Source organism: Salvia miltiorrhiza, chromosome 4 (assembly GCF_028751815.1).
Source record: "Salvia miltiorrhiza cultivar Shanhuang (shh) chromosome 4, IMPLAD_Smil_shh, whole genome shotgun sequence".
Lineage (NCBI taxonomy): Eukaryota > Viridiplantae > Streptophyta > Magnoliopsida > Lamiales > Lamiaceae > Salvia > Salvia miltiorrhiza.
The window spans coordinates 25,839,370-25,861,964 of NC_080390.1; the positions used below are offsets into that span (position 1 = coordinate 25,839,370).

The 22,595-nt window shown below is 36.0% G+C and overlaps 1 protein-coding gene across 1 annotated transcript; it reads left to right on the forward strand.

The window, feature by feature from the left end:
- The first annotated feature begins 293 nt into the window (after nucleotides 1-293).
- Nucleotides 294-3,333, forward strand: LOC131019992 (probable sugar phosphate/phosphate translocator At3g11320). The gene is made up of 4 exons (XM_057948627.1): nucleotides 294-1,182; nucleotides 1,476-1,579; nucleotides 1,681-1,909; nucleotides 2,725-3,333. The coding sequence occupies exons 1-4, from the start codon at nucleotides 733-735 to the stop codon at nucleotides 2,869-2,871; spliced, it is 930 nt and encodes a 309-aa protein (XP_057804610.1). The 5' UTR covers nucleotides 294-732; the 3' UTR covers nucleotides 2,872-3,333.
- The last annotated feature ends 19,262 nt before the right edge of the window (nucleotides 3,334-22,595 follow it).

Below are 22,595 nucleotides of genomic sequence, written 5' to 3' on the forward strand. Positions count from 1 at the left end.
ACAATGAATAGATGTTTAGGAATTTCACTTTTCACAATTATTAATTGCATTTATTTAAAGCCAACCCTAGCCCTAACTTTTTGTAGCAAAAAAAAAGTCAATTTTCTTCTAATATATACATTTGAAAAAATCAATTGGAACTATCTTAAACCACTTTTGTTCCTAATAGTCGAATAGGGACTAATTTTCTCTAGACTAAATAAGCTCATTTTTTGGAATTATAAAATCAAATTATTACTTTTAGTAAGTAAAATTACGTTTTACCTCAATCAAGTAATTAGTTGATCAACATTCTCTCACCGCGTCTCTCTCTCTCTCTGCAAACAAATCTTCGTCGGTAGTCCGCAAAGCTCTTACACTATCACCCCACCCCCACCCCACCCCCCACCGCAACCCCCACGCACACATTCTCTCCCTCATATATTACGACTAATTTCTGCTCCTTCACTGACTCTCTGCATACTGTAAATCTCCATTTCCACCTCTCTCTCTCTCTCTCAGTCTGATTCTCCACCATAATCTCAAATTCTGATCTTTTTCATGAGTTTTCTGTTAATTTAGATCCCGCTGCATTCAGCTAATGCTGCTCGGATCCAACCGTTTCGTCTCTCTCCATCAAATTCAAACCCCTTTTCAACCCTAATTGATCCAATCAAAACCCCACTCCTGCAAATCCATTCTTAAATTATAGACTTCAATTTGATTTGATTATCTTTTCCATCCGATCAGAAGATGTCCGCGATGAAATCCTCGGGCCGATTCTTCACGATCGGGCTGGTCACGTCGTGGTACTCGTCCAACATTGGGGTTTTGCTGTTGAACAAGTACCTGTTGAGCAATTACGGGTTCAAGTACCCGATTTTCTTGACCATGTGCCACATGACGGCGTGCGCACTGCTCAGCTACATCGCCATTGCGTGGATGAAGATCGTGCCGATGCAGACCATAAGATCTAGGGTTCAGTTCATGAAGATCTCCGCTCTCAGCTTGATTTTCTGCACCTCCGTTGTCAGCGGCAACATTTCGCTCAAGTACTTGCCCGTCAGCTTCAACCAGGCTATCGGCGCCACCACGCCCTTCTTCACCGCCGTCTTCGCTTACATGATGACTTTCAAGAGAGAGGCGTGGTTGACTTACGTGACTTTGATTCCCGTGGTCACCGGAGTCATCATCGCCAGTGGGGTATGATCGGTTTTCTCATTTTTATTGCATAACTTCTTTGGTTTAGGGCTTGCTCTTGAAGAAGTTGTATTAGTGACACTATTTTTGGATCGTGAATTGTGAGTTTCATATAATGGAAGATGTGTTTGTGGGTCAATAAGGGGTTTAAATGCAATTGGAATAACAATGGGGAATTGTCAAAACTCGTGTTAGTTCTAACTTCAAAGGATGTAATTATTATTCTGTGTAAGATTAATCAGCTCTGCTTAGTAAATTGTGTGTTATCTGATTTTGCTTCGGCTTCTCTCTGTTAGGGTGAACCGAGTTTCCATTTGTTCGGTTTTCTCATGTGTATTGGAGCAACAGCTGCAAGAGCACTTAAATCAGTGGTTCAGGGAATTTTGCTTTCTTCTGAAGGGTAAGCTTCCTTGTGTTTTCCTGTCATTTTCTCTAATGATATGGAAGAGATATGTGTCATTTATGTGGATTGTGAATGAAAAATTTATTTTTTCATTGAAGGGAAAAATTGAATTCCATGAACCTGCTGCTGTACATGGCTCCTATAGCTGTTGTGTTACTACTTCCTGCTACACTTTTTATGGAGGAGAATGTCGTTGGTATTACATTAGCATTAGCTAGAGAAGATATCAAAATTATTTGGTTGCTGTTGTTCAACTCTGCACTGGCATATTTTGTAAATTTGACCAACTTTCTGGTCACAAAACACACCAGTGCTCTAACTCTTCAGGTATTTTTTGCTTTCTCTTCCATGGTCTAACTCTTCACTGATCTATTTCTATGGCATAGCATTCTTGTTGTCTATTCTTGTTAATTTTAACTTTTGGTGGAAATTAGCAAACTTCTTTCTTTTGTTTTTCATATCTAAAAGGGCAGAAAATGTGGAAGTGGAGATTGTATCTTTCCCTATCTGTACATCATTTGGTTGATAAATAAGTGCGTTCAATCGGAAAAAAAATTCCTGGTCTACTGATATTATGTTTGATAAAAGTTTTAAACTTTTGACACTGGTGTTGGGAATGCATTTTTCTGGTTCCAATTGTGTTTCATTCTTAATTTTCTTCACAATTAAGATATATGTATACTGACCTGTGGAGGCTAATTCAGTGGTTTTAATAAAGGACAGAGCTTTTATTTTCCCCTCAAGTTTTCTAAGACATTTACTTAAAATCGTTTTGTGTAGAAGTCGAGTGGTGAGATTGGATGTATAGGTAATATGAAGTGTGTGTGGAATAGAGATTTTTTTCATCTCCAAACTCGTAACTATAAGTATCAACAGCTCCTAGTCCTCATATTGTTCCATCTTGTGGATAGTCTTGCTAAATATCTCTTCCATTTCATATACTACTATCATAGGTTTGCTCGTACTTGATTTTGTTTTGGGAAGCTATTGATTTTCTGATCGTGGCAATATGGATAGCTAAAAAGGATCCAAATTATCTTTCGTTGGGAGTATCATGATCTTATTTTGCCATGGCTATGTGAAATAATTGTTTGCGGATCCTCCAATTAAAACTGACTAGTTGTTTGCATGGTGGATATCAGGTGCTTGGAAATGCAAAAGGGGCAGTAGCAGTGGTAGTCTCGATATTGATCTTCAAGAATCCCGTCTCTATAACGGGGATGCTTGGATACTCCCTTACCGTCCTTGGTGTTGTCCTCTATAGCGAAGCCAAGAAGCGTAGCAAATGAAAGTGCTACCATCAACAAAGACGTCATCCATCTGTTTTGTAATTTGACAGAGCTTGGCTGCGGAAAGACGTATTTTTGCCCAAAAAGCCGAGGGAGAAAGAGAGAGGGTTCGACATGTACCAGCAATCTGATTAGTGGAGTAGAAGTTTGAATAAGTGACTCGAATGTCTTAATTCTTCCCAATCTTGGCTTCTCAAAGTAAGCTCACTTTTACCTTATTCTTTTGGGAAAGATTGGATCCATTTACATAGCCTGTGATTATAATTTTTTTTCCAATGCCAATTAACAATAGACAAACACAGAGTTTATCAATTTGTTGCCATCCTTCATCAAGTGATATAAGAAAAGAATGTTAGCAGTATTTGTTCTCGTGTATCTTTCTGTGATTTGAAACGATGTCGTTCTGTCACTAGCGATTCTAACTTTCTATCCGAGTAGGCCGTTTTGGCGATTTTCACTCAATTTCTTACTATATTGTTCCTTTTTGAGGTTTTTGATACTACATTGTAGGATGTTTGTTAGAGGTGATTAAATTGTAATATATTTATAATATCATAATATTTCATTTGGCATTCAATGCACGGCCTTTTATAAATAAAAAAAATCCAAAAATATTATACATATATCATATATTAGTTGGTGCACGTAATACATACCATAATTATAATTATTAATTATTTATAATTTTAATTCATTATACCAAATAATAAATTATATATTATACTCCATTCGTCTCCAAAATAAGTTCCTCTTTGGGGACGACACGAGTTTTAAGGAAAAGTGGTAAAGTGTATTGATAGTGGAGAAAAATATGTTATAATTAGTATTGGGAGTGGGAAAAAGGTGAAAAAATGTTATAATTAGTATTGGGAGTGGTGAAAAAGTGAAAAATAAGAATAAATAAAGTATTATTAGTGGTGGGGTAGTTGTCCAAAAATGGAAAGAAAGAAAGATGAACTTATTTGGGGGACGTCCCAAAAAGGAAAAAGATGAACTTAGTTTGGGGACGGAGGGAGTAGATAATTTAACGTGGAAGCAAGGTATGTGTGTTGGCCAAACGATAGAATGATTAATGTTTAAGGTAAAAGGTCTTGAATTCGAATCCACCGTGCCATAGTGTGGTCTTTAAATTATTTTATTTAATATTGTTAATCTATAAAAAAATATGTGAAAGCAAGGTTGTATCCCACGAGGATTAGTGATTAAACTCTAGTGATTATTCTAAATCGGTGAACTAATGCTATTTAGACGTGATTACCTAACAAAAATGAAATGACAATTAAAAATAATAATAATAATAATAATAATAATAATAATAATAATAATAATAATAATAATAATAATAATAATAATAATAATAATAATAATAATAAGCAATGTGATTAATGAAATGATAAAGTCATTTAGAGATTGTGATTAAAATCTGTTGGGTCCCGGAGTGTCACTGAACAGGTGTTAGCTATTTTTCGAAATGCTTTTGTAAATAACTGAAGGAGTATCAACTGATACAGGAAGAGGTTGACTGAAGTCAACAGTCAAAGAAAGTTTTCAGTTAACAAAGGGTTGTAGACTGATACTGAATGACTTCAGTATTTTGATTTCAGTTGGGCTCAAGGCCTTAATTGATAGTCCACGTAAGGGTTAAGTATAGAATAGATATCAGATGAGTGTTATGAATCTTACTCATTATCTAAGGATTTATCAATTAGACTAATAACACTAGTACCAGAAGAGTAAACTTAAGAAATAGCCTTTGTGATTAACACGTTGTCAAATTAAAGTTTCCTTGATGGTCCGCTTCGTTGGCCTAATTTGTAGGAGCGTGCCTTCTGTCGGGTCCACATAGTTCTTGGCTTCCAAGAACTCTGCCTTGTTCTTGGTTTTCTTTCATAGGGTTGATACCTATGTTTCTTCTTTCTCCTCTGTTGATACAACAACTCAGCCCCAATCTCTGTTGGAAGGTTAAGATTGTTGCACATCAATGGAGATCCTTTATTGAGCCTCCTCAATTTCTTGAGATTTCTCTGGTCCGCCACCTTCTGGCACCATTCGGACAGCTTCTTGTAAACATATGACATCCTTCTTGATACACTATCAAGTGGATATTCTCCTGGTGAAACGTACTCGTTGATGAGTATTTTCCTCCATAGACTCGGAAACTTTGTGAAAAAGAGGTAACTGGCTGTCTGATCATCAACTAACCCCATATGGACATATAGAGCATAAAGGCGCAAAAATTCATCAAGAGCTTTTGGCTCCAGCACTACCAATCTTAGATTGTAAAGTGCTTGTCGATATTTTTTGCGCTTCTCTTCTCCTGATGCTTCAAAGAAACCCATTCCAAGAAAATGGATTTTAATCTGGTGGGCGGCATTTTCAAGGATTTCCAGAGCTGATTCTTTAGTGAACAACTCATTCTTAGCCTCTGTTGATGCCTTATTCCAAAATTGTTTTGTCATTCCAGCAAAACTTGCCTCGAAGATTTTGATAAATTCATTTCTATCATATTCTATCGTGGCAATCACGACCTTCATAGCTGAAGCCCAGTCATCGATGAGAACTTCCCAATCTTTAAAGCTGGCTTCATCGAGGTTGAGAATCAATCTGTATGGGTGGATTGGTTCAAGTATGGACTTCCCTACAGGAGTGTCCTGCATCTTGGGGCGGCGTTTTCTGGTTTGTTGATAATGGCTCGATTCTTCCCGAGCCTCACCCCTGTGGGTGCTCTGTTTTGGGCACCTCACCTCCATCTTTAAATCAAGCATATTTAGGTTAGCAAATGATTCTGTTAACTCTTGTAGATCCTCTAATCCGATTTGATCAGGGTTATTCATGGTTTTTCCCTTTCACGATTCGAATTATGTCATCCGGTTACAGTTCCTTGGGCGCTGCATTAAGTGGTAGCGGATAGGTTGGATCTTTGGACCATGTATTCCGAATTTTTTCGAAACATGGTTTCCGCCTTTCAATATCCTCCACATTTTTATGAATATCACGCAAGAGTTTTAAGATTTCCTCTTATTTAAGTGATATCTGGCTCATCTCCATCGGTAGATCATATAGCTTGTTGCCATAATATTCCACCGTTCTTTGGATCTCCCGTAAGTTGACATTGTCAGAAGAGTTTGACTCGATCTTTTGGTAGCTAGGATAAGCTACTCCCTCCTTGTCTTTTGGCTCCATTATTCGCGTGATGGGCGTCGTCTCTTGCTCTTTCAATCGCCGATCTGGTCTCAACGATTCCTACTAGTCGTTCCTGGTAGAACTGAATACTCGTGATAATATCATGAATATTTCTCCGTCTTCTCCTCGACGAATATTCGTTATGAGGGCTTGATTGTTCCAGTTAAGGTCGTCTAGTAGACGAGTGGTTTCTCTCTCCAAATTTTGAAGAGAATTCCTGTATACAATACATCTCGAACACTCGTCCGGATCCATAAAATTTTAATGGAGTCTCCTCCCTCATAGGTTGATCAAAAAATAAATTAAATATAATATAATTCCTCAATAAAAACCCGCTCTGATACCATTTTATGCACGGATCTATAATTAACAAAAAACATCATAAGGAAATATAATACTTTGGTTCGGAATGTCCCAAATTATAACATAAGTGAGTATTTGTGTAATTAGTTTCAAAAAGGGGTTGTTTTTGAATTTTTAAGAATTAAGTCGTGTCAAATTTGGACAATAATGAAAGTTGGTGTATTAAATTGAAAAATCCTAAATTTGCGTTAAATTTGGATTTTGATCAAAGTTGGTGTTTTTTCATGCAATTATCCCACACATATATATATATATATATATATATATATATATAGGGGAGAGCTAAATAAAAATACTTCTTAAAATATAAAATATAAACAATTTTCAGCTCTTAGATCATCAAGATCTACGCTTGATTTGTAACCATGTTGGATGAATTCGTGGACCTGAATTCGAATCCCAAAGGTAGCAAAAATTTATTTTTCACTTTCGTAATCCTGTTGGATGAATTCATACGTGTTCTACATAAAATTCGTACTTTGAAAAACGTTTTTATTTTTATTTTAAGAAGTGTTTTCACGGTAACCCTTCCCTATATATATATATATATATATATATATATATATATATATAGGGGTGGGCTACCGTGAGAGCACATCTTAAAATAGGAAATAAGAGCAATTTTTAATGTATGAAGTTTATGTAGAACACGTATGAATTCGCTGTATAAAGGCATGAATTGTGAAAAATAAATTTTTGCTACCTTTGGGATTTGAACTCAGGACCATAAATCCATCCCACAGGATGATGAATCAACCGTAGATCTTGATGATTTAAGGGCTGAAAAATATAGGAATGAGATCATGTAGATCCCAATGCTTATAATAGATCCGTAGATCCAAATCTAGACCACACATTTATGACATGTGGCGCATCAAGATGCATAAAGGCATTTCAAGGCAAAATCTGGAGAGGGGTAAAATTGGAATGTAATTTTCGAAATTAAAAAAAAAATAGATTTTCTCAATATAGGTATATTTTTGTCACAGCCCGCCCTAACTAAGGATAGTTAAGCCGAGTGATCTACGACTAGGGATGGGGTTAAAGAAGAAGGGGAAGAAAAGGGGCGTCATTTATAGCCGTAAAACTTACTCATCTTAATAAAACTCGTCATTTTTATTCATGAATACTCAATTTGAAAATAGTCTATGAAAGACAGCATAAAACTTAATTAATATCATTGATCAAGTTATACATCATATGAAACCATTCTCTTAAGACTCAAAGTATGACATAACATACTATAACATCAACAACATCTTGCAGCGGAAAGTAGCTAGACATATGTATGAAGACATATTCTAGACAGGTTAACTATTTATTAACAACCCTGGAGACTCCGCTCATTGCAGCACCATCATCACATCAGCTCAACCTGCATATTTAGAAAACATATGCAGGGCTGAGTACAAAAGCACTCAGTGGGCACGTATGCCTAGGTATAAAAATACATGCTTCAAAACTGTAAATTGTCATGCCATCATAAACAGTACAGCAAGGGAGTTTTTCGCTAAAAGGCCCAAGCTTACTAAGTTCATTTGTGATTCTTAAAGTTCGTCTGATCAGACTAAGTTCTTTTGTAATCTATCATATCTGAAACTGTGTGCCGGAGAGGTGGCCACCTCTCACGGTCACTTGACCGGCCAACCCGCTAGATGACTCACGGTCACTGGTGTACACTAGTCCTAGCAGGATAGCTATCAACTGCTCAGGACCCGAATTCGATTGCATCATTGGCAAAGCCAAAGCAGATAGATATCATACTAAAATTTAAACATTTTATGGCAAGACAACAGTTGTAATATTTTCCAGTTCAAAGATTTGTGACGAAATAACTTGTTCAAAGGTAGCATTAAACTCGTTTGATAGATATATAAAACTGAAATTAACAGTTAAATCATCTCATGCATTCATTCGTATAAGAGGCCTACGACACGCAGGGGATCTCTATATACGTATAGTAAAAGTAATGCCCACCTGATTGCAGTGTTTTGCTACTTAAGACAATGATTCTCTTTCCTTAGCGCGATAGGTTACTCAGGCGCTTTTGTTTATTTGAACCTTTAATAACACGAAAACATGTGTTCGAGTGAATAATAGAAAAGATAACAACAAATGCAGTGAATCACTATTCACTCATTTCTCTAACTACCCATATTTCCTTAAACGACTATATCTAACTCATATACAATCGTTCTTCCTTTATCAAAATACTTCATGTACCTTTGAGGATGTAGGAAATTCCATTTTATATTATTCTTTTATTTATCTATTATAAATAAAGAATAATTCTATAAACATAAAACGTTTTCCTTTTCCCCATTTAATAATGTCAATCACCAATATATATATATATATATATATATACACATCAATAGCTCATTTATAAACTAAAAGTGATATTTTATCAACAATAAAACTTTAAAATTCTTAATAGGAATTATTTTGAATCATTTCCATCTCAACAAAACTGTATAGATTCAACTTCAACTAATAAACTGCTTTTACTCCGAACTCGTATGGAGTCGAATTTTATATCAATAGAAACCTCTTTGAGTCTAGTTTAATTGAAAAAAAAGTATGTTGAAAAACTCCAAGTAGTTTAAGAGATATAGCGATTTTCCCATCGCCTACCAGATTCGGCAGTTTCTGCCAACTGAAAGTCCAGATCTTTGAAAAATAGCAAACGTTTCCGGAATGACCTCAAATTTTATATGCAGATAGATAACGCATATAAATTTATACCATAAAAATTTGAGAGCTAAATATCAACATATGGTTACTGAAATAGTTAACTTAATCATCTGCCTCACGACAGTTTCAACAGATACGGGCAGTAGACTTCTCAAATTTTAAAAGGGTAGTAAACGAAGTTCAAATAACATGAAACTTTGTACAAATATTCACCACACTCCCATCTATACCCCAGAAATTTCCCATAATATAATAGAAACGGGAATGCATCGAAATAAGGGCGTCAACTTACCCTTGTCCAAGTGAGCACTAATGGAAGTTGTTCGCCGGGGGTTTTTCTGGTCGTCGTTCCGCTATGGTGTTTAGCCGCGAAGGTCTACGACTTAGTCTTCCTCGTGCGAGGTAGATCAGGCTACACAACGGTGGTTTCTCGATCCTTTTTCGTCGTAAGGATAGTGAGAAACGAAGGCCGTAAGTTGGCCGGTGGCTAAGTCGGGAATTCGACGTTGGCCTCCGAAGGATATTGTGGCCTTTGGTCGGGAAAATATAGAGAAGGTTTCGGCCTTTCGATTGTTGGGTTTGGTAGCCTGAAGATGGAGGAACGAGTACACGTTCTCGGTTCAGAGCCTAGTGGCCGGTCGGCGAATAAACGGCCCGGCGAAGGGAGCTCACTTGAGCTCTTGCAAGTAAGAAATTTAAAATTTTCTCTTGTTTTACCTCACACCTCTCGCACTTCTGCACTTCTTCCTTCTGCAGAACTCACCTCAATTTATAGAGAGGTTGAGGTGGTTGGTGGCAGCAAATGTTGAAGAAATATTGCTGCCATTTTTGAACACTTTGGTCTCGGCGTGATCATCTTCTCCTGCCATCTTTGAAAACTTTGCTCTCGGCGTGATCATCTTCTCCTGAAATTGGGGCTTTTTGGGTGTGATGGATTGCATGGAAGATATTGCAGCTGTGAAAATTGTGGATATTGGCATGATTTTCTCTTGCTGAAATCTTGACTATTTGGATGGGATTAACTGCGGAAAAATGCAGTTTTTGAAGATGAATAGTTGTGATAATGATATATGTTGGAGGGGTTGGTGTAATAGTGTAGTGATTCGACTATTTATCGTGATCTAATTTCTCATAGTTCGTACTTGTTTCTGTAATAATTCTCCAATTCTCGATGATTAAATACTCGTCGTATTTATATAAATTAAATCCTCAATCTTGAGATTTAATACGTGAAAGTCGGAATTAATTCGCGACTTAATACCTTAACACATATAACGCGAAATAATAAAATTATTATGCATATGATCTCAAATTATAATTCCAGCAATTTGATTTAAATAACACGATTTATGAAATCGGTTATAAATGTAAAATTTCTAATGCTAGTGATTCAATCAACTGGTAATGCAAAGTTTCAAATGTGTAGCTAAACCAAAAATTTAATTATTGGTTTGATTCATGACTGAATATTAAATCGCAGCTCTGTATCTCTTATACAGACTTTTGCTGAAATAATATTATCTGAACAAAATAATCACAATAAATAATTAAAAGAATTTTATAACTAATGCACATATTTAATCTAATATGTATTTAAAAGAGCGGGGCATTACATACTACCCCCCTTAAAATAAATTTCGTCCCGAAATTTGCATACCTGGTATTCTAGCTTGTGATACTAGTCATTCGTTTCATTCATCTCTTTTGTAGCCTTTTCCATCATGTGATGGTTCCACTACATGACGAGAACAACATTATTGCCTCGTAACACTTGAACCTTGCAATCTAGTCACTAAACTGATTTCTCTTCATAACTTAAGCCCTGAGCTTGGACTATCTCATCTTTTTTTAATCACATACTTTCTTAACTGCGAGACGTAATATTCAGTGTATACATCCACAATCCTCCACTAACCATTAGTGCACTATTCCTGACTTTCGTGAATCCTTTCGTTTTTCTTATTCTTGAGGCGAGACACATTTTCTCACCAATATCCATTTTCATTTCGTGCTTTCATAATCCTTTCTTGAAATTCACACTTAACTATTGATGCAACTACACAGCTTGATATTGTCTCCGGATGGTGAACAATTACTAAACCGAATAAGGCAATCACCAATCAGTACTTTATATTTAGTGGTGAAACATCTTATCTTAATTTCCAATTGATAGTACCATCATAATTCTTCACTAATTCGAATCGTCTCTGTTGTCTTACATTGAAATCTCTTTGCTAAAAAAAAAAAGCACTTCAAATTCTTGTCAGCTATAAGGACCTCACACTTAACTCCGTAGAGGTAGTATCTCCAAATTTCCAACACGTGCACAACCACAACGAGTTCTAAGTCATAAGTCAAGTAATTCAACTTTGGGGCTAATGAGACATAGTGCTCAAGTTCTCTGAAGTTTAAAACAAATACTTGCTTCCTTTGAACATTCCTATTGATGGAGCTTTTGATACTATAGCCGAAACAATCACCCTTCTAGTGTGAGGTTGTTGGCTCTGAGGCTGGGTTAGATCTTAAGTCTTATCTTAAAGTTCTTTTTCTATTCTCGAATTTTCTGTTTGTTTTCTTCATTCCATTTTCTTTCCTTCACCACATCTTGAGGTGGTGTATATCCAGATTGTGTCGGAGTCTTCCCATTCTCCCTTGGTAGCAGTGATTCGATGGTGAGAGTCTTGCTCGTTGGTTGTTCCTACGTAATATTTCTTTGGCTTGGTAGGGGAATTGAATATCTCATGACGCCATTCGTTTGCGAACTCCTTCACGCGTTTCTTATAAGTGTCCACCATATTTGGAGCACGTCCTGACATTTTGTTGAAAATTCTATCATACTAGTTATCTGCCCTGGTTCTCCACTTGGGATTCCAGAAGTTGTTTTGTTTCTACCGACTATCGGTCAAAAGATAGGTTGATGCTTAGTGTATCTTTCTAACTGTGAGAATATCACCTTCTAGTACTTCGAGAACTGACAGCAAACTAAGTCATTCTAGTCATTACTGTGCTTATCGTGGTAAAATAAGATCTTATTGTGACAACTACATAGTGTGAGTCTATACATTGGGATGACGCTCTACTCAAGGTCAAAATCCTAATTGACAATCACCGAGATCTTAGTTATATGGGCTGACCAGACCCAGCACGATGAATCACTCAGTCAAATGGGAGCTTCACCCCCAATCATGTCAACTTCTTATCTCTTATAAAGCTCTAAGTCAACTTCTAACTTAAAGCACTTACTAATAAGTACTTCATCATAAGTTACTGATACCATGAAAGTCCATTCTATGTTGTTCTAGCCAAGCTATCACGATTAACATCATAATCATAAGCAACATAAGTTCTTATGTGAAAAACTTAATCTCACCGCTATTGAAATAGCTCAAGTGAATCCTTAGTCTTAAAGCATTGCCTCTATGTTGTAACATCTCTATGTTAAACATTTCTATCTTACCAGTCTTTACTTAAATCGATCAAGCGGTGCTATCACGATTAACATTCTCAAAGCATTCTTGGGTGGTACTCAAACGGTTTGTAAGAGGACCCATCATTCTAGCCTAAAACGACAACATAAAGCTTTCTCATTCTTTCATACATACATACTTCTGTTTCTTTTGAAACCTTAACATATATGGACATTTAATGTCCCTTTCATGAAAACTTTGCTTATGCCGGAAAGATTCAAGGAATCTAACTCGACCATACATACATACATACATTGATTCGTTAAGGGCTCGGGTTGTCCCAAACACGAAATATATTCATTGAGTCGTTATGGGTTCGGGTAGTCCCAAACACGACAAAAAGCATTCACATAGCATCGTAAACATAAGGCGCACATTTTCTTGAAAAACTTTCATAACATCTGAAATACATATATGTATATTTTTGAAACTATTATTGTACCTTTGTTGCGGCAGTGTGACTGCGAGCTGAGGGTTACTGACATTCTTAGAAGTCTAGAGATACTATTCTAGACTCGACATAAAAAACTTATGGTTATCAGAGACATGAAAAGAAACTTATGCTCTATCTCATATTCTATCTCCTTACTTAACTCTATATAAACTCTCCACTCATCTCAAATCCTTAAGTTCAAGGATAGGTTTCAAGAAAATCATGGTTCTAAGTCTCGATTTGTCTCTCATATAAGGCTCTTCTAATCTCATTCAAACACATAGACAACACAATCACCTAAGGCCCATAAGAAAACACAATCAAACATTATCAAAACATGCTCTGTGTTTACACTGACTCAACTTCAAAATCTAACCTGTTCTGACTCCGACACCTCTTGGACTCGAGACTCATACCAAAAGAAAGGTCTTCGAGTCTAGTTTCATATAAAAAAAAGTAGAGTCAAAAATCCAAGTATTGTAGGAAATATGACTGTTTTCTACAGTCTACCATATTCGGCAGTTTTGAGCAATCGAAAACTTGGATTTTTGAAAATTAGTAAACGTTGTCAAACTGGGCTCAACTTTGGTGGATATCTAGCTAACACAATAAGGTTAATACCATAAAAATTTTGAAATCTAGATCACACAGGAAGCTACTGAAATGAATGACTCTTTCTCCTGTTCTCTGAAATTCTCGGTAGTAATGTGCAGTTTAGGTTTTGTATTTTATAAAAAAATAGTAAACGAAGTCCAAATGACTTAAAATTTTACCGGTGTGCTTAAGACTCATGTAGGGATTTGCTATAAAATTTTCAAAGCTATTAGACATCTAAAAACCATCGATCACAGTAGGTCAGTAGGCCTACGAAATTCACCAAAATCTCATCTCAAACTCTTAAATGCTCAACCCAACATCCCTTCAATGAAAACCAATCAAAGCTCATTTTAAACACATATAGCACTTGAAAACATTCAAGCACATTATAATACTCATCATACTCAATCTTGACTCTCTTCTTACATCATAACCTCAAATCTTAAGTAAAACATTTCAACGAACGCATCATTAAAATTCTCTTCTCATTTTCGTGCTCAAAATTACTCAAATACTCAAATATGATCTCATTCATCATATAAATCATTATACACATATAGATTCCCTTTTATCATGTAAACTAAACTCTAATGAAACTTCATGTATCATCATAAAACTCTTAATAAAACATGACAAACTTTCACATAATGGTCATAAAGCAATTAGACCTCATTTTATCAATCATCGACTTCTCAAAATATGAAAACTCAAAAACTCATACAAACTAAACTAAGTAAAAAAATTTCTTAGCCAACAAAAGACTTACTCAAACATAATTATACACTAATATCATGCTCAAATACATATATCTTAAGCCAAAATCACTTAAATAACACATAGGCAAAAAGTCCTAATTTTTATTAAAGTAAACTCTTTGAAATTTAATAAACACACATGATACCTTAATCCATTCATAGATCTATCAATCTTAGCCAATTAATCTCACATATAACCCATCAATTTACAAATTAGAGCATAGATACACATATCCCTAATTTTATTAAACTAACTCATATCAAAATCATCAATTGACATCATATACTCAATTTACTCCATCAATCATCATCATATACATCTCATGGACTCATCTTCATCATCTATTAATCATCTTAACCATTGACTCAAAAGTTCCCAATTTTGGGTAAACTAAACTCCATCGAACTTTCACATCTCAAGGCATATACTTCCCACATAACATCATACAATCTAGATCTATAAAAATAAGAATCACTTAAAACTATCGTAGACCAATTAACTTAAGTCCTCGTACTCGAACACTATATTACGATCTTAGCTTGAACTCTGAATTTCTATCATAATGAGTGGTCGATATCATTTATAGGACAAAGACTAATCTCAACTAATTACAATGAGACACAATTATACGAAGCCATAATTTGGGTAGTATACTACGTCAGTAGACTAACACTTCTTAGTCTTATCAATCAAGGGGATCTTATTATGACAACTCACGAGTTGCAAGGCTCAAACTCAACACAACATCAAAGCAAGGTGTTGTAGAAATTGTTCAAGAGAATCAAAAGAATGACCAGAGGGTATGAAATGATTAACTACTAGGTCGAACAAAATGACCTCGAGTATGAACCCATCTGGCTTTTCAACCGAAAGTTGAAACACATGGATTTTCAACCCAAAAGACGTCTACTGAGATTTGGATCATGTGGACTGGCCAGGTCCAACATAATCACTCCCCAGTCACACGGGATATACTATCCCGAACTTGAAAATTCTGTGTCTTCTAAACCCTCAACATACTATACATAACAAAACTTAAGTTCACACCAGCAAGCTAAAAGCTTAAACTCAGGGTCCTATGTTCTAGACTCTTGTTTCGAAAATTCAATATTTTTCGACTCTCCTCTCATGTTGCGGTGGTGGTGGCGGAGTATTATCCCGCCTATCCTTCACATCACACTCTTGATGATATCTTTGAGGCATTTTTGAAATCACAAAAGGAAAACTCAACTCGACCAACGCTCTAAGCATCCTCGAAACTCAAGTGCAATTTACTAACTCAACTTTAAGGAAACCCTCACGGTTACCTTAACATTCATCTGTAAGGCAATAAGCACTCACGAAATGCTAACAAAAAGACCACTCTGGTCAACCTAATATATCCATCAGTAGAATGCCTCTTTTTAGAGGACTTACATAAAGGGGTTATATAAACCCTACAAAAACCATAGTATCTATCGTAATGTCCCTTCTAAACCGACACCATTAATGGTGCTATGTCTCGGTTTGGACTTCCTACGGTAATTGTTACCGGTTAACTCATCTAGTTGCTACTTTAGCACACTAGGAACATCCATCTATTTAACATCAGTAGGGTACTATATTCGCATGTTTATCTATCAGCATGTCAAAAGCTCAAGTATCAATATCTCCTAAGTAAGTTATATACATCGCAATATAATTGAAACTAATCAAAAACAAGGGTGTACTGCTCATACTCTCAAGATCATCCTTAGCTCTAGCCTACATCGGCTTCTCTTCTCATTCTCATCAACTCTAGCCCTCCTCGGCTACTTTTCATCCTTTCAACCCTAGCCTTCCTTGGCTCTAGCAACAGAAATAAACAAAACATAACTTAGCAAAACTCCTACTAAGTAGTACTGTTATCTTAAAACTCAAGCTCAAAACATCTAAATTCTCATCTCGTCCCATCTTTACTCAGTAGGGAATCTCTCTAAACAATGATATTAGATCCCTTAATCTAAATCATCGTGACTCAGTAAGACAACTCAACAATTCTCTCTCAAAGCCATCTCCAAAGACTATGGCTCATGATACCTCCTCAAGTACCATTAAGGTTGCGTGAGCAAAACTCGCGTCACAAAACAACTCAACATATCGTACAATATCTCATTGCAACATGCTAATAACTCATCATTAATCATGCTATTATACTCAAGCTCATAACTCAAACTCATAACTCAAACCAACAAGTACTTAAAGCAATTGCTAATTCTCTCAAGCTTTAGCTCTAAGTTCTCATTTCATCCTTCTACTTAGTAAAAAAAAAAAATCTCTCTTAACAATGACATTAGATTCCTTCATCTAAATCATCGTGACTTATCACAACTGCTCAAACAATTCTCATCACAAAATATCTCAAATACATCACATCATAACTCATAATTATGCATCCTCAATCATATAACATCATATGATATAAACGCTCTCATGATTCATCATGTAACGTCAACATATGCTCTTACAACATAATAACTCATTATTAATCATGTTGTCATCCTCAAACTCAAACTATGCACCTTCAAAGTGTAACATCATAACTCATCATATAACCTCAACATCATGCTCTTCAAAATTTAATGTCAAATAAACTTTGAAATTTTACATACCTCGTTGAGTCTGGTGTGATGGTGCGCTGAGCTCACGGTTGTTAATAACTATTAGTCTAGTGACTCATTCTAGACTAAACTCAAGACTTATAATTCAGAGCTTTCCTTCGCTCTGATACCACTTTGTCACAGCCCGCCCTAACTAAGGATAGTTAAGCCGAGTGATCTACGACTAGGGATGGGGTTAAAGAAGAAGGGGAAGAAAAGGGGCGTCATTTATAGCCGTAAAACTTACTCATCTTAATAAAACTCGTCATTTTTATTCATGAATACTCAATTTGAAAATAGTCTATGAAAGACAGCATAAAACTTAATTAATATCATTGATCAAGTTATACATCATATGAAACCATTCTCTTAAGACTCAAAGTATGACATAACATACTATAACATCAACAACATCTTGCAGCGGAAAGTAGCTAGACATATGTATGAAGACATATTCTAGACAGGTTAACTATTTATTAACAACCCTGGAGACTCCGCTCATTGCAGCACCATCATCACATCAGCTCAACCTGCATATTTAGAAAACATATGCAGGGCTGAGTACAAAAGCACTCAGTGGGCACGTATGCCTAGGTATAAAAATACATGCTTCAAAACTGTAAATTGTCATGCCATCATAAACAGTACAGCAAGGGAGTTTTTCGCTAAAAGGCCCAAGCTTACTAAGTTCATTTGTGATTCTTAAAGTTCGTCTGATCAGACTAAGTTCTTTTGTAATCTATCATATCTGAAACTGTGTGCCGGAGAGGTGGCCACCTCTCACGGTCACTTGACCGGCCAACCCGCTAGATGACTCACGGTCACTGGTGTACACTAGTCCTAGCAGGATAGCTATCAACTGCTCAGGACCCGAATTCGATTGCATCATTGGCAAAGCCAAAGCAGATAGATATCATACTAAAATTTAAACATTTTATGGCAAGACAACAGTTGTAATATTTTCCAGTTCAAAGATTTGTGACGAAATAACTTGTTCAAAGGTAGCATTAAACTCGTTTGATAGATATATAAAACTGAAATTAACAGTTAAATCATCTCATGCATTCATTCGTATAAGAGGCCTACGACACGCAGGGGATCTCTATATACGTATAGTAAAAGTAATGCCCACCTGATTGCAGTGTTTTGCTACTTAAGACAATGATTCTCTTTCCTTAGCGCGATAGGTTACTCAGGCGCTTTTGTTTATTTGAACCTTTAATAACACGAAAACATGTGTTCGAGTGAATAATAGAAAAGATAACAACAAATGCAGTGAATCACTATTCACTCATTTCTCTAACTACCCATATTTCCTTAAACGACTATATCTAACTCATATACAATCGTTCTTCCTTTATCAAAATACTTCATGTACCTTTGAGGATGTAGGAAATTCCATTTTATATTATTCTTTTATTTATCTATTATAAATAAAGAATAATTCTATAAACATAAAACGTTTTCCTTTTCCCCATTTAATAATGTCAATCACCAATATATATATATATATATATACACATCAATAGCTCATTTATAAACTAAAAGTGATATTTTATCAACAATAAAACTTTAAAATTCTTAATAGGAATTATTTTGAATCATTTCCATCTCAACAAAACTGTATAGATTCAACTTCAACTAATAAACTGCTTTTACTCCGAACTCGTATGGAGTCGAATTTTATATCAATAGAAACCTCTTTGAGTCTAGTTTAATTGAAAAAAAAGTATGTTGAAAAACTCCAAGTAGTTTAAGAGATATAGCGATTTTCCCATCGCCTACCAGATTCGGCAGTTTCTGCCAACTGAAAGTCCAGATCTTTGAAAAATAGCAAACGTTTCCGGAATGACCTCAAATTTTATATGCAGATAGATAACGCATATAAATTTATACCATAAAAATTTGAGAGCTAAATATCAACATATGGTTACTGAAATAGTTAACTTAATCATCTGCCTCACGACAGTTTCAACAGATACGGGCAGTAGACTTCTCAAATTTTAAAAGGGTAGTAAACGAAGTTCAAATAACATGAAACTTTGTACAAATATTCACCACACTCCCATCTATACCCCAGAAATTTCCCATAATATAATAGAAACGGGAATGCATCGAAATAAGGGCGTCAACTTACCCTTGTCCAAGTGAGCACTAATGGAAGTTGTTCGCCGGGGGTTTTTCTGGTCGTCGTTCCGCTATGGTGTTTAGCCGCGAAGGTCTACGACTTAGTCTTCCTCGTGCGAGGTAGATCAGGCTACACAACGGTGGTTTCTCGATCCTTTTTCGTCGTAAGGATAGTGAGAAACGAAGGCCGTAAGTTGGCCGGTGGCTAAGTCGGGAATTCGACGTTGGCCTCCGAAGGATATTGTGGCCTTTGGTCGGGAAAATATAGAGAAGGTTTCGGCCTTTCGATTGTTGGGTTTGGTAGCCTGAAGATGGAGGAACGAGTACACGTTCTCGGTTCAGAGCCTAGTGGCCGGTCGGCGAATAAACGGCCCGGCGAAGGGAGCTCACTTGAGCTCTTGCAAGTAAGAAATTTAAAATTTTCTCTTGTTTTACCTCACACCTCTCGCACTTCTGCACTTCTTCCTTCTGCAGAACTCACCTCAATTTATAGAGAGGTTGAGGTGGTTGGTGGCAGCAAATGTTGAAGAAATATTGCTGCCATTTTTGAACACTTTGGTCTCGGCGTGATCATCTTCTCCTGCCATCTTTGAAAACTTTGCTCTCGGCGTGATCATCTTCTCCTGAAATTGGGGCTTTTTGGGTGTGATGGGTTGCATGGAAGATATTGCAGCTGTGAAAATTGTGGATATTGGCATGATTTTCTCTTGCTGAAATCTTGACTATTTGGATGGGATTAACTGCGGAAAAATGCAGTTTTTGAAGATGAATAGTTGTGATAATGATATATGTTGGAGGGGTTGGTGTAATAGTGTAGTGATTCGACTATTTATCGTGATCTAATTTCTCATAGTTCGTACTTGTTTCTGTAATAATTCTCCAATTCTCGATGATTAAATACTCGTCGTATTTATATAAATTAAATCCTCAATCTTGAGATTTAATACGTGAAAGTCGGAATTAATTCGCGACTTAATACCTTAACACATATAACGCGAAATAATAAAATTATTATGCATATGATCTCAAATTATAATTCCAGCAATTTGATTTAAATAACACGATTTATGAAATCGGTTATAAATGTAAAATTTCTAATGCTAGTGATTCAATCAACTGGTAATGCAAAGTTTCAAATGTGTAGCTAAACCAAAAATTTAATTATTGGTTTGATTCATGACTGAATATTAAATCGCAGCTCTGTATCTCTTATACAGACTTTTGCTGAAATAATATTATCTGAACAAAATAATCACAATAAATAATTAAAAGAATTTTATAACTAATGCACATATTTAATCTAATATGTATTTAAAAGAGCGGGGCATTACATACTACCCCCCTTAAAATAAATTTCGTCCCGAAATTTGCATACCTGGTATTCTAGCTTGTGATACTAGTCATTCGTTTCATTCATCTCTTTTGTAGCCTTTTCCATCCTGTGATGGTTCCACTACATGACGAGAACAACATTATTGCCTCGTAACACTTGAACCTTGCAATCTAGTCACTAAACTGATTTCTCTTCATAACTTAAGCCCTGAGCTTGGACTATCTCATCTTTTTTTAATCACATACTTTCTTAACTGCGAGACGTAATATTCAGTGTATACATCCACAATCCTCCACTAACCATTAGTGCACTATTCCTGACTTTCGTGAATCCTTTCGTTTTTCTTATTCTTGAGGCGAGACACATTTTCTCACCAATATCCATTTTCATTTCGTGCTTTCATAATCCTTTCTTGAAATTCACACTTAACTATTGATGCAACTACACAGCTTGATATTGTCTCCGGATGGTGAACAATTACTAAACCGAATAAGGCAATCACCAATCAGTACTTTATATTTAGTGGTGAAACATCTTATCTTAATTTCCAATTGATAGTACCATCATAATTCTTCACTAATTCGAATCGTCTCTGTTGTCTTACATTGAAATCTCTTTGCTAAAAAAAAAAAGCACTTCAAATTCTTGTCAGCTATAAGGACCTCACACTTAACTCCGTAGAGGTAGTATCTCCAAATTTCCAACACGTGCACAACCACAACGAGTTCTAAGTCATAAGTCAAGTAATTCAACTTTGGGGCTAATGAGACATAGTGCTCAAGTTCTCTGAAGTTTAAAACAAATACTTGCTTCCTTTGAACATTCCTATTGATGGAGCTTTTGATACTATAGCCGAAACAATCACCCTTCTAGTGTGAGGTTGTTGGCTCTGAGGCTGGGTTAGATCTTAAGTCTTATCTTAAAGTTCTTTTTCTATTCTCGAATTTTCTGTTTGTTTTCTTCATTCCATTTTCTTTCCTTCACCACATCTTGAGGTGGTGTATATCCAGATTGTGTCGGAGTCTTCCCATTCTCCCTTGGTAGCAGTGATTCGATGGTGAGAGTCTTGCTCGTTGGTTGTTCCTACGTAATATTTCTTTGGCTTGGTAGGGGAATTGAATATCTCATGACGCCATTCGTTTGCGAACTCCTTCACGCGTTTCTTATAAGTGTCCACCATATTTGGAGCACGTCCTGACATTTTGTTGAAAATTCTATCATACTAGTTATCTGCCCTGGTTCTCCACTTGGGATTCCAGAAGTTGTTTTGTTTCTACCGACTATCGGTCAAAAGATAGGTTGATGCTTAGTGTATCTTTCTAACTGTGAGAATATCACCTTCTAGTACTTCGAGAACTGACAGCAAACTAAGTCATTCTAGTCATTACTGTGCTTATCGTGGTAAAATAAGATCTTATTGTGACAACTACATAGTGTGAGTCTATACATTGGGATGACGCTCTACTCAAGGTCAAAATCCTAATTGACAATCACCGAGATCTTAGTTATATGGGCTGACCAGACCCAGCACGATGAATCACTCAGTCAAATGGGAGCTTCACCCCCAATCATGTCAACTTCTTATCTCTTATAAAGCTCTAAGTCAACTTCTAACTTAAAGCACTTACTAATAAGTACTTCATCATAAGTTACTGATACCATGAAAGTCCATTCTATGTTGTTCTAGCCAAGCTATCACGATTAACATCATAATCATAAGCAACATAAGTTCTTATGTGAAAAACTTAATCTCACCGCTATTGAAATAGCTCAAGTGAATCCTTAGTCTTAAAGCATTGCCTCTATGTTGTAACATCTCTATGTTAAACATTTCTATCTTACCAGTCTTTACTTAAATCGATCAAGCGGTGCTATCACGATTAACATTCTCAAAGCATTCTTGGGTGGTACTCAAACGGTTTGTAAGAGGACCCATCATTCTAGCCTAAAACGACAACATAAAGCTTTCTCATTCTTTCATACATACATACTTCTGTTTCTTTTGAAACCTTAACATATATGGACATTTAATGTCCCTTTCATGAAAACTTTGCTTATGCCGGAAAGATTCAAGGAATCTAACTCGACCATACATACATACATACATTGATTCGTTAAGGGCTCGGGTTGTCCCAAACACGAAATATATTCAT

What these genes read in the sequence shown, in the direction of transcription:
- LOC131019992 (XM_057948627.1), top strand. Translation starts at nt 733, where the DNA reads ATGTCCGCGATGAAATCCTCGGGCCGATTCTTCACGATCGGGCTGGTC. An exon ending in ATTTTGCTTTCTTCTGAAGG is followed by an intron (nt 1,580 to 1,680) that starts GTAAGCTTCCTT and finishes TTTTCATTGAAG; the next exon opens with GGAAAAATTGAATTCCATGA. An exon ending in CCAGTGCTCTAACTCTTCAG is followed by an intron (nt 1,910 to 2,724) that starts GTATTTTTTGCT and finishes GGTGGATATCAG; the next exon opens with GTGCTTGGAAATGCAAAAGG.